The 12,655-nt window shown below is 42.8% G+C and overlaps 1 protein-coding gene across 2 annotated transcripts in view; it reads left to right on the forward strand.

Moving 5' to 3' along the window:
* The window catches only part of CRB1 (crumbs cell polarity complex component 1), a 103,514-nt gene that overhangs the window by 29,914 nt on the left and 60,945 nt on the right, over positions 1–12,655 (forward strand). For both annotated transcript variants that reach the window (XM_088474059.1, XM_088474060.1), the window contains exon 2: positions 10,958–11,491. In XM_088474059.1, the coding sequence (XP_088330185.1) occupies positions 10,958–11,491 (534 nt within the window). The remainder of the gene's footprint in view (positions 1–10,957; positions 11,492–12,655) is intronic.

The raw sequence follows: 12,655 nt of genomic DNA on the forward strand, positions 1-12,655 counted from the left end.
CAGCCAAATCAACCCTGCCAATCAACATATTGGAACTTCGAACTGTCTACAGGGCCCTCATACTGGCCAAACACATACTTCTTCATGGTAAACCCATGCAGATTCAGGCAGACAATGCCACCATGGTGGCTTACATCAACCATCAAGGAGGCACTCGAAGGCGGGCAGCAGTGACAGAAGTGTCACGCATTCTGACATGGGCCGAGGGTCACTTCCTGGCCATCTCTACAGTGTTCATTCCGGGAGCTCTCAATTGGGAAGCAGACTTTCTCAGCCGTCACGACGTGCATCCCAGGAAATGGTCTCTTCACCACAAGGTTTTTCAACTCCTAGTGAGCAGATGGGGCCTCCCGACACAATCACAAACTGCCAGTGTACGGGTCCAGAACAAAGCAACCTTTGTAGATGCTTTATCAGAGAAGGGGACCTGTCCTGCTGGTGGCTCCAGCTTGCCCAGACGTCATTGGTACTCAGATCTTCGGAGTCTCTCCATCGACACTCCTTTCCTGCTGCCTCAACAACCAGACCTGTTGTCTCAGGGTCCTTACCTTTACCCAGACCTGGATCATCTGTCTTTGATGGCGTGGCTCTTGAGGCATCCCTCCTGAGGTCCAAAGGATTCTCTAGCTCTGTATTCAAAACTATGCTCAGAGTGCGTAAGCCAACCTCTGCTCGGATTTACCACAGAGTGTGGCATACATATTTCCAATAGTGTCGTACCAGAAGCTACGACCCCCAAGTGTTTAGGATTTCCAGAGTCCTGACCTTCCTTCAAGCTGGATTGGACCTTGGACACCGCCTGTCCTCACTGAAAGTGCATGTCTCTGCTCTGTCCATTTAGTTCCAGCGTAGACTTGCTCCACTTCCAGATGTCCACACCTTTCTCCAGTGTGTCCTCCATATACAACCTCCCTTTGTCCCTCTGGTGGCTCCATGGGATTTGACAGTAGTACTTCGTGCCGTCCAGGGTCCTCTGTTTGGACCCCTGGATTCTGTGGAACTCAAGTGGCTCACATCATCCGCCAGAAGGATGTCAGATTTAAGGGCGCTCTCCTGTCGCTCCCCATTTCTGATATTCCATCAGGACAGGGCTGTGCTTTGGACTCGCCCTCGTTTCCTTCCTAAAGTAGTTACTAGTTTCCACATTAATGAGGAAATTGTAGTCCTGGTCTTTCAATCATCAGACCTATCAGCAGGTGAGGCCTCCTTGGATGTGGTCTTTGCCCTCAGGATATACGTGGACCATACCAGTTCCCTTCGGAGATCATCCTTATTTGTGCTCTATGGATTTCACAAGAAGGGATGGCCAGCCAACAAACAGAAATTGGCTAGATGGCTTTGAAAGACAGGCTTACACGCAGGCAGGCCTTCCTGTACCGGCTACTGTTCTGCTCACTCTACTCACTCAGTGGGTCCTTTTGTGGGTAGCTCGCCATGGCACCTCAGCTGAACAGCTTTGTAATGGAAGACATGGTCTTCTGTCCATACATTTCTGAGGTTTTATGTCTTTGATACATTCGCCTCTCAGGATGCTTCATTTGGGCACCGGATTCTCCTCTCCCTTAAATTACTGCTTTGGGACATCCCCAAGGTCTCCCTGTGGAGCCCTATAGACCCTGAAGAAGAAAATGAAAGTTATGGTAAAACTTACCTTTGTTAACTCTCTTTCTTCGAAGTCCATAGGGTCCACAGGGCACCCGCCCTGACGCACCTGGCTTCATATGGGTTATGATTGTGGTCATCGGTTTCCCGTCTCCTTCTACGTGAGAGTGTGATTCTTGTATGTACCAGTCTTCCTTCTCTCTTCCCGCGGCCATGTTTCCAACGTTCTGTGCATGTGCTGTAGACTCCGGTCAAACTTTAGTGCCCAGAGTCTACTAAGGCTCCAGTGGCTGGCTAGCCACGTCAGTCGGCTGCCGGCCACCGGGGAGAGAGGAGGGGACCCCGGACGGGGAATGCACACGGGCTCCCTTCTCTCTTAAGACACCCCTGCCTAGCGGGGAGTAAGAAGTAGATGAAAGCAAAGTAGGAAGAAGCACAAGAGGGTAGAGGGCCCTCCATGTAAGAGCTTACATTCTAAAGGGGAGGTGTAGACAAACAGGCGTGACACAGATGGGGTAGATGGGGTGCATATACAGTAGATGGGATGCATATACAGCACCCAGATCCCCTGCTTAGCTTGCCCAGTGTATGGGAATATACAGTGGTGTTACAATTTTGTGTGTAACTTGTATGCACATTATACAGTGCTAAATTAAACTGTATCAACACTTTGTTGAAGAAAAAATAAGTACCCATGTACTTTGGAACATCTGAAATGCTAACAAAACATGAACCTTCACCTTTCCCAACATAGTTTTAATGCATACTTTATTTGTGTAAAAGAAGTATACATTGCAGTGTATTTTAATTTTTAAAACATAGGGCCTGATTCAGACCCACTCGCGAGCGGCTGTCCGCTCGCAAGTGGGTCGATGTTCTGCACTGAGCATGCGCACGACGGAGGGAGCTCCGTCGTGCGCATGCGCCAGACGCGACGAGCGAAGGAAAGTCCTTCGCTCGTTGTGTCTGATCAAAGGGGGCGTGCTGTCGATGTTGATTGACAGCACGCGCCCTTTGGTGGGCGTGCCGGGGGCGTGCCTCCCTGACGGGGGCGTTCCCATGGGAACGCCTCCCGTCAGAAGCCGGCCCACTGACATCACTAGTGATGTCAGTGGGAGTGATTTTGGCTCTGATAGAGCCAAAATCACTCCGGAGCTTGCGGTTGAAAACCTCAACCGCAGGCTCCGGCTCGCAGTTTCGATGGTCGCGATGGTCACGACCATCGCGGCCATCAAACTGCACGCTCGTATAGGCTGTGGGTGGTGACCCACAGCTATACGAGCGTCCAGGAGGACGCTCCATTTTTATGGAGGGTGGCCCTCATTCAGAGCGTGCGCTCTGCTCAGAGCGTATGGCTCTGAATGAGGGCCATAGTTGACTCTATTTGACTGCATTTGGATTAATGACTGTGTTTTAGTCATTTTTGACAAATCAGATGCAATCCTGCATCCGTCATAATCATCATTTCGCAATTTCCACAAGGTTTCAGTACCCGCAAGTCAGGACTTTTTATTTTTGCAGCAATTTGCGTCAACATGCCCACACCACGCACTTACTATACTTTGGCCGCATCTACACACCCCCTTTCAGGTCTATATGTCCACTCCAACCCCCATTCCAGACCAGTTGTATGTGTTCACAAGTCCAAGTTGTGTGTCAAAGAAGACATGCAATGCAAAAATACAGGCATGTGCAGTAATAAAAAAAAGGGCAAGTTGCGGACGAAAAAAGACACAACTTTCATTTATATTGAACTCTAAATAAGGCCCAATGTGTGCAGCGTAACTTTTTGCCTATTCGAAATATTGCTCTATGCCTACAAAGGTGGTGAACATCGGCGGTTCCTACCTGTCATTCCCAGGAGGTCTGCTCTGCGGCTAGTCTGATATTTGTGGCTTGTGCACATGCAAACTAATTAACAGACAGCCCAGGCTTCTAGGGACTGCATCAGCTGCAGCCCCTAGAAGTAGGGATGGTCATCAACAGTTAACTGCCAATGGCCGAAGGCAGACTAGGACTGATGGTTCCCCTCACCCCAATGGCATGGAGTTTAGCCCCACCTCCCTGATGGCCCTTAAGCCCCATATCTAATTCTGATTGGCCCGCGGCCCACCATGCCCCCAGTAGTGCAATAGTGGTTGCCATAGAGGTGTGCATACAATTGTTGGTTCGCCATAGATAGCTTTGTGTCATTGATGGTAATTACTGATGGAATCATTGATGGACTGCCCGTCAATGGCCAGTCATACCTAGAAGCCAGATAGGACTGTTGTTATAGCAGGGGAGTGGCTTCCCATTGCAAGTGCTCTCTCTACTAATTGCAGTCTGAACTGGCAGTCCAAGGGGGAGAAAACAACTGCCCCTGGGACTGCCTTTCTGGCTGTGATTAGCTTGGAGTGCTCCAATGGGAAGCTACTGCCACTGCTACACAGCCTGTCACTTGGGTGTCTGATTTTACTGGGAGAGCTGCAACCCTGCAACCAGCAGGTAAATCCACCACTGTTTCTGAGTACTTTATTGTAATAAAACATAGTTCTCTCATATACAAATGTTATATAACCTGCGCATCCCAATCCAGCAGCAAGTGTCCAACTCAGGATCACCACTCCCTTAAACAAAGTCAATAGAAAATATGTATTAGATGACCATCAAGCGCTGGAGCTGGTCTGGCTTATATACCCAAACCCCCTGATTATCAAATCTTCTTAAAGCTTCTATGTGGAAAAGACTCTTCCAGTACCCCCCCCCCCCCCCTCTCACTTTAAGGAACAGCTCACATCAAGGATGATAGGTATATACACTGAAAGGGTTCTTTGTCTTTTCCTCAGATGGATATCAATTCACAAAATTAGGAAATGGTCTCCCTCATATAAAAAAACAAGCAGAAAATGCTTCTCATGGTGTTTAAAAGTTAAAAAATGTATTCATACAACCACAGTAATAAAAAACGGTATAAAACTACTTTGTACCGTATCTGGCCTTCCAAGTAAGGCACAGTAATAGATGTAATATGAGGAGAAGTTTTACCCGGGTAATTCGCCTTCCCCTCATGGTGCACAAATCATCAGAAGTGGCAGGATCGGCACTGCAGGCAACACTCTATTCCACCGACATGTTTCTGACTTTCCTAGTCCCTTCTTCCATACATGCCCAGTCTATGGAACGCAAAAGGTTTGTTTGTGTTCCATATAGTCCGTCACTTCCAGAAGGTGTTGAGGAGGGACATCCGGTTTGTATTCCTGAGCTTGCATTCCATTGAACGAGAAAACGCGGAAGTAAAGAGTACGCAGAGAGCCTGGGACTACCACACGCACTTCCGGCTGGACTTTATGTGCTGGACAAGGAGTGCTAAAAGCAGGGCTGAAAAGTATCTGGACTGATATTATGTGGTTGGTGGCGTTTACCATTTAAGGCGATTGACATGGATGGAAACCATCCACGCCAGGTTTTCTGGGTATCCTTAAGGGAGTTATATTTTATATGGATATATTGTCTGTTTATCTTAGTTTTTACAATTCTGTCCTGTCTATTTGTATAAAAATGTATAGATGTAGTCGTTAGTGTCTAGTGACTACTATCCTTGCGCTAGGTTTGCCTACCTAGGCTGCTGAAAGTCCAAATGGTCAGTTACCAGCTGACCCAAAAAGGAGCACACTCACAAAAGAAAACATCTATGTACCTGGATAAACATATACATACGTGTACACATATACACCTGTACATATATATAGGACTGCGCCAAGGTGGTGAATGTATGCATCAAAAACATTTTTTGCGTGGATGTTAAGGTATTGGTTGACTGATAACAACTTCATATAACAAGGCTTCTCTCAATAAAAGAATAATATATTTAATATCAACATAATACATATAAAAAACACACAAACACACAAACCCCCCCAAAAAACAATACAATCCAATTGTTAAATATATGCAATGAGATAAAAATTATTGCTAGTACCACTTGTGGTTCAGTGTGTATAAGTGGAATGATAATCCTTATTAGTCCATGAAACCTTTGATCCTTAAAAGTGTAGAGAGTCTCTCATAATAAAAGATATAAAGGTATCACAAACTTTCCAATCTGCTCATTGGCCGAGGTAGCCAGTATACTTGTAAATCAGCAGAGTCTGTTGTATGGTAGGCTGAAACAGCCAATGTGTACTCCGCACTGGGTAACCCGAGCTGGCTTTATACCATATACTCCGTGGTCCTATGTGCTGTGCGTCCTCTGGCAATGTGGAAAGCCCGAGGCTACAATGTAGATAGCGGCCGCTACAGAATGGGTGTTAACTTGATTACCAGGTACACAGATCCAGGTACACTGTGCTCTGCACGAGAAACGGGTATCCTTGTAATTAGGCAGATCGTGGCACAGATCGGTAACTGAGCAGAAGGATTTGAACTCACACAAGTGGTTAGGGAGCCCCTATATCGACATGTTTTGCTCCAAACCTGTACATCTTTTGGAATCCATGTATAACGGAATAGATAGGGATTATACAGTTGTTCATTTAAGCTGTTTTTTGAAATACTGATACAATTACTATATTGATCACATGATTAATTAAGGGTGTAAATAGCTTAACAGTATAATATACACCTTTAGAAAGGACTAGGAAAGTCGAAACATGTCGGTGGAATAGACTGTTGCCTGCAGTGCCGATCCTGCCACTTCTTATGATTTGTGCACCGTGAGGGGGAGGCGAATTATACGGGAAAACCTCTCCTCACATTACATCTGTTACTGTGCCTTACTCGGAAGGCCAGATACGGTACAAAGTAATTTTATTGAGTGTTCTATTACTGTGGTTGTATGAATACATTTTTTACACTTTTAAACACCATGAGAAGCATCATCTGTTTGTTTTTTTTACATGAGGGAGACCATTTCCTAAATTATTTTGTGAATTGATATCCATCTGAGGAAAAGACAAAGAACCCTTTCAGTGTACATAATGTACCTATCATCTTGAGGTGAGCTGTTCCTTAAAGGGGGGAGTACTGGCAGAGTCTATTCTACATAGAATCTTTGAGAAGATTTGATAATCACAGGGTTTGGGTATATAAACCAGAAACCAGATCCAGCGCTTGATGGTCTCCTCATACATATTTTCTAATAAAACATAGTTGCCTACTGTAGGTATACAAAGAAACATTTGTTTCAAAAACTATCTGAAAATCATATAAAGGTAGACATGATTTTGAAAAGATTCTAATGCCAGAAGCTGAATATCTGACTACATTTATGCTTGATGCCTCAAATTAATGACCGTGTTTGCTATAATTTCTGCTAATTTGTTCTGCTCCTTAAATTATGCTCGAGCAACTGAGTTTTCTGCCGTGTCAGTTCAAATTCTGATTTCTTGTCTGTAACTTTTGGCAGCTCCTGCTGGGTGGTACAGATTCACAGGATGCCAAAATAATCCCCAAACCATTTCTTTCCATGTCATGGCATAGTAAATAGTAATAACAGTTTGTGCTCCTTTTCCCTTGTTAAAGACATAAATTTTTTTTAACTGTTATTATCACAGCACATGAGCATAAACATACCTTATACCTTCCATATTATTTCACTATACAAACAGAATTGTACCACTCAGCTGCCTGTGTTTCTAGTGATTCTTGCTTATTGTTCTTTATAATATGGGTTAGAGATACTATGTATTTTGCATGTTATTAATTCTTGTTAGGTGCAAGCTTAGAAGCTTTGTCTGTTGTTTGTGTGTTTATCTATGTGTGGGACACACAGGATTGGTGCCCGTAGATAAGACAGGCAGATGTTCTTCCTTTGTGTCTCTAGTTGCCATGGTAATGCTTTTGATGGGTATCAACAGATTTCTATGGCAACTAATTGAATGTTGAAATCACCAACATTAGAACTCTGATGCAGGAACAAGACATATATTTATGTTTTATTTGAATATAAAGGATTTACGTAAGACATTCTGGGGCCTATTTATCCAAGCCTTCCTAAAGCATTAGAGCAATACTTATTTTAACTGCTATTTAACAAATTGTGTGATTCAGGAAATATCAGAGATGTCTCAGACATTCAGTACAAATTTGCAGCAGTATGGGGCAATTTAACAAGCTGCAAAGCTTTTCCCTGATACTGTAGGTGCCACCATGTGTACTGTAGATGGAGTTAGCAGCTCCTACTTATAATTAAAGCCCAGCCAGAAAGATGAGGGTCTATTTTCCCTTGATTGTGGCTGTACTTAACTTTCTGTGTTGCTGCTTAAAGCAGAGATATAAAAGGCTGTACCACTGCAATTTATCAAAATAGTCATCCCCTCCTTTCCCTTGTGTAGCAGTAAAAGGAGGTCTCTGCAAAGCCAAAAATGAACCTTTGTCAGTAGCTGACAGCTCTGGTGAAAGGCTCTGTGACAACCATGCCACAATTCTGTATTGTGTATGCATGTACCTGAGAGTCTGCGCATACCCTGTAAACCTGTTAGTTTCATAACATTTTGTATACAGAAGTAAATAACCCTGCAAGTGCCCAGTAAAAACTTGTTCTTTTCATTGTTTACAGAGCTTTTCTCAGTTTGACAAACTGCAGCTCATTCGCCATAGCTGGTTATAGTAATTGTGTCCAATGCAAATTTATGTGGGAGTTATTCTTTCTTATTACATAAGGTGCGAAAAGGGATTATCATTGCTTGATAACTAGACCCCATCTGTTATGTCAGCAACTTCCTCCCCTTCTTCCATGTGGTAAATACTTTCTGTGCATGCTTTGCAGGATAGCCACACATGCACATTGAATGAGCCAGGACGGAACCGATATCTTGTATATAGAAGAGACTGTAGCTACAACATTAGTGTAGACTTTTGGCCTTATCGGAGGCACTAATCTGACATAGGTTTGTTGATAAATTGGTCCAAACATTCATCTCAAATTGATGCTCATGGCGGCAATAAGAAATTATACTTAACGGACTGTTTCTACAATTGAACACAAATATACCCCTTTGTTTTACCTGTTCTTATGTCATTTAGATTGTTTTTATATTTTGTATTCTTCATATTGTACTTTCTAGCTATGTTAAAAGTTAATCTGCTTTAAGTTTAAGGTTAAAGCTTAAAGCTTGCTAATGTGTGACTATATAAAGTACATTATAAATAGTTACAGGCAGTGTTTTGTTTACTATAGCAGTTATGGTTGCCACCTAACTAGTATTTGATATTAATAGAAATATTATATAGATAGGAACCCTAGGTTCAGGATGCAGGGTAATTCATTGGGAGTTAAACGTTAGACTTGATTTATTTTGTTGCAGTGCAAACACCCAAATAACAGGCTTAAAGCCACTTATTTCACATAAATATTTTTTTATCACCTTTCTAATTGTTTGTTTATTATTTATGTCATTTTAATTCTTTCTCATTTCATTAACACTTATTGATTTATCTTCACACATCTATTCTTTACACTTCACTATCACCTTTTTTCCCCTTTTCATGTGATGCCCTGGGGATGGTCCTTGGCTGGAATTTTTTGGGGTACCTTGCTTCTCAGATGTGAACCCCTTAATGTTAGGGACGCCAGTATAGAGGAGCCTTGACGATGGCCTGGCGCTTATTCATATATTTGCAAATGTATGTAATAAATACCTCTGAATCTCTATTATCATGTAGGATTTAAGTATTTTTTGTTGATATTGCTGCAGTGAGCTGCAGGGAATCTTTTTTTTTCTGTGGTTAAAGCCATACTTGCCTACTCTCTCATAATGACTGGGAGACTCTTGAATTTGAGGAAAGTAGACAACCCTCCAAGATCCCTCTTCATTGGGAAAGAGTATGGGGCCCAGATGACATGATTCTCTGTGTATCACACCCTCATGCATAATTTTAGCCCTGCCCCCTCTCTATGGAGCCGTGATTCCTGCAATTATCTCCCCATCCAGCTCATTTTACTAGGAAGTGGACGGTTTGTGGGAGATATATCCAACTCTTCTGGGGTGCGGGGGACTACCTGAAAAATCAGGAGAGTAGGTAAGTATGACATTATAAACAAGGAAAACGGGGAGCGCTGCGGCAATGATACAAATGTATATTTAATAGAAATATTAAAACAGATACATATATTCACTATATAAATACAAAAATGAAAATAACAACAATCTCTCCTACAGGATAGACATTGAGCTCAAAGGAGTCTACATTCAAAAATCTAGTGTGCACACAGATAAATACTTAAATGAGATCAAGCAGCAATATGATTAAAAAATATATATGAAATGAAAAATATATAGCATGCTTCCAATGGAAAATGGTTAGGGTCACAAAAATAGGACAAGTAGAGATCATGAGCAAATTTCCATAGTTAGCACAAGTGTTAGTAACCAGTGAGTGTGATAGCAGACCCCGGCAATGGGTTAGTATAGATTAGATGGTATTAGTAACATAAAGTAGTTCAGAGTAGCAGGCAGCATAAAATGGTAACCTCCGAGTAGTCTCAGAATATAATGTTAAGCACCTCTATTAGTGCATAGAATCAATCCACAGACTCCTGGGTGCTTAGAGAATTAATACTCTTAAGGTGAAAAATATGTAATTATAATCAGCTGATACCGGCGTCCCGGTCAGCTAATACACAATGCTTCACCAATAAAATCCCTCAATTGGGGTACCTTACTGCTGTCGCTGAGAGGATGTTAGTGGAAACTCCAAAAGACACCAGCATCAGAACCAGCCGCTCACAACCGTGTGCCTAGGCATATGGGGATCCGTTACCCGGAAAAGCTGTTGGGGAGGTCATGGCTGCCTGAATGGACACGGCTATGTTGCGGGTGTCCAGCCGTCCTCACTCGCGGTCCCTCAAAGTCAGCTGGTCGAGGCGTGATGATGCAGACGGCGTCTGCTGTTTCGCTGGTGCAGAGGCCCGCTTGTCTGCTTACCACTGGGCTACCACTGTAAGTCAACGTGTGCTCGTATTCATTAGATGACATTACCACATTTTTCAAGTGAAAGAAATAAAGCACCAACCAACCAATCAGCTCCTAACTGTCATTTTTCAAACATAGGGGAAGATGTTTTAAGCCTTGGAGAGAGATAAAATCGAGTGAGCTTCTAACTGTCAGTTTTCTAAATTTTCAAACACAGCCTGTAAAACGACAGTTAAAATCTGATTGGTTGGTACTTTATCTGTCTACAAACCTTAGTACATTTACACCATAGCCTGTAACGTTACAGTTAGGAGTTGATCGCTTGGTACTTTATCTCTCTCCAAGCTTTGATAAATCTCCCCCAATGTGTAGTGAAAATATTTCCTTCCTGGAGTATGAAGAGCCTTTTTATATGTGAACTGTTGCCATGCTCTTTTACATGTCTTTTTTTTATTTTCTAGGTACTATTTGTTTCAGACGCTCCACACATTGCTCCACTCCTCCATGTATGGAAGCTTTGCCTTGTTCATCTATGATAGCTTGTGGAAGCTTATCTGATCCTTGCATCTCAAATCCTTGCCCAAGGAATGCCACATGCCAAGTTACCCTTGATACTGAGACCTATGAGTGCCATTGCCCTGCAGGTTTCAAGGGAAGGAACTGTGAAATCCCAATGAAGAGATGCTTCAGAAATCTTTGCCGACACGGAGGAGAGTGTTATATTACTGACAGAGGTCCAACATGCTTTTGCACTGTAGGCTATAAGGGGATATTCTGTGAGGCTCCTGAAGACGAGTGCCTTTGGAATCCCTGTCAGAATGGAGCTGTGTGCAGGGACCAGGGGAATGGACAAGCATGTTACTGTGTTCCTGGGTTCCAGGGGACATTATGCGACATTGAAGTGGATGAATGTATCTCTTACCCCTGCCAACATGGGGGCAAGTGCCTGAATCAGATTGGAAGATACACATGTGTTTGTTTACCAGAGTATACAGGTAAAACTGTTAGAAATTATGTGTGTGTACATGTTGACTTATCAGAGTTGTATAGGCACACACCACTGGATGACTCAAACTATGAACAGTCTAGTTACTTAACCAGTGGTGTTGGTTTATTGAGAGATAGCGGGCACAGCCATACTCACTGTTACATGTACACTGGTGATGGGGAGGAGCTTGAGTAGGGTCGGTGAGTCTATGCTGCAAACAGGGAGCACTGCAGGGATGCTGGAACAGCTTTTATATGCAAGTATTAACTGGGTCTTTCATAGGAGCTAAGTAGGAGACTTCTGTCTCCCACCATGTCTTTTTACACAGTACTAAGTAAAGACTGCAGTCACATGTGCTGTAGCACATCAGCCTGGAGGTTGGACTTCCCTGTAGACTCTGGGTCTTAGTGCAAGCCATGTATGCACATTGAGGAGACAGTACAGGAGCGCACTGATTTCTAACAAAAACATCTATACAGAACGTGTCAGCACCAGATCAAGTATTGTAAAAACCCCTTCTGAAAACTTGTGTATCACATTGTATAAAGACATATTATATTGACAATATAGATAGTTTTGGGTGGTGGTGCACCACATAATATGACAGAATCACATATAAAGAGACACTTGCAGAGTTAAGTCAATTAAAAAAATTAAATTTTAGTAGTAAACATTAGAAATAATCCACTCATAACAGACAAAATATAAAAAAGTAAAAGTAGTGATTAATGAAGTGATAATTAAAGATCGTAAATTAAAATTACTGTTATTTGTAACTAATATATCCCACTGGTAATACTCCATACTTGCCTACTTTAAGTATCTCCTCTTCTCTCTGTACAAACCCGAGATCCCCCCTATTATCTCCCCATCCTGCCCCCTTCTCTATGAAGTGGACGGGATGCTGGGCATCCGCTTACTCTTCCTAGGGTGGGGGGGACTACCTAAAAAATCAGGAGCTTCCCACAACTTCTGGGAGAGTAGGTAAGTATAATCAGATATAGATAGAGTATCCTCACAGGAAAGCCATAGAGAGAGACCTGCAAGAATACCAAAAGGAAAGAACCTTTTGCGGGGACACTGCTTGAAAAGAAATGTGACAAATGAAAAGAAATTAAAACATAACTTTTAATATATACAGAAGAAAATGTCAGGCTAGTATAGCCCGAAA

The sequence above is a fragment of the Taudactylus pleione genome, unplaced genomic scaffold, assembly GCF_031769625.1.
Source record: "Taudactylus pleione unplaced genomic scaffold, aTauple2 ptg000146l, whole genome shotgun sequence".
Lineage (NCBI taxonomy): Eukaryota > Metazoa > Chordata > Amphibia > Anura > Myobatrachidae > Taudactylus > Taudactylus pleione.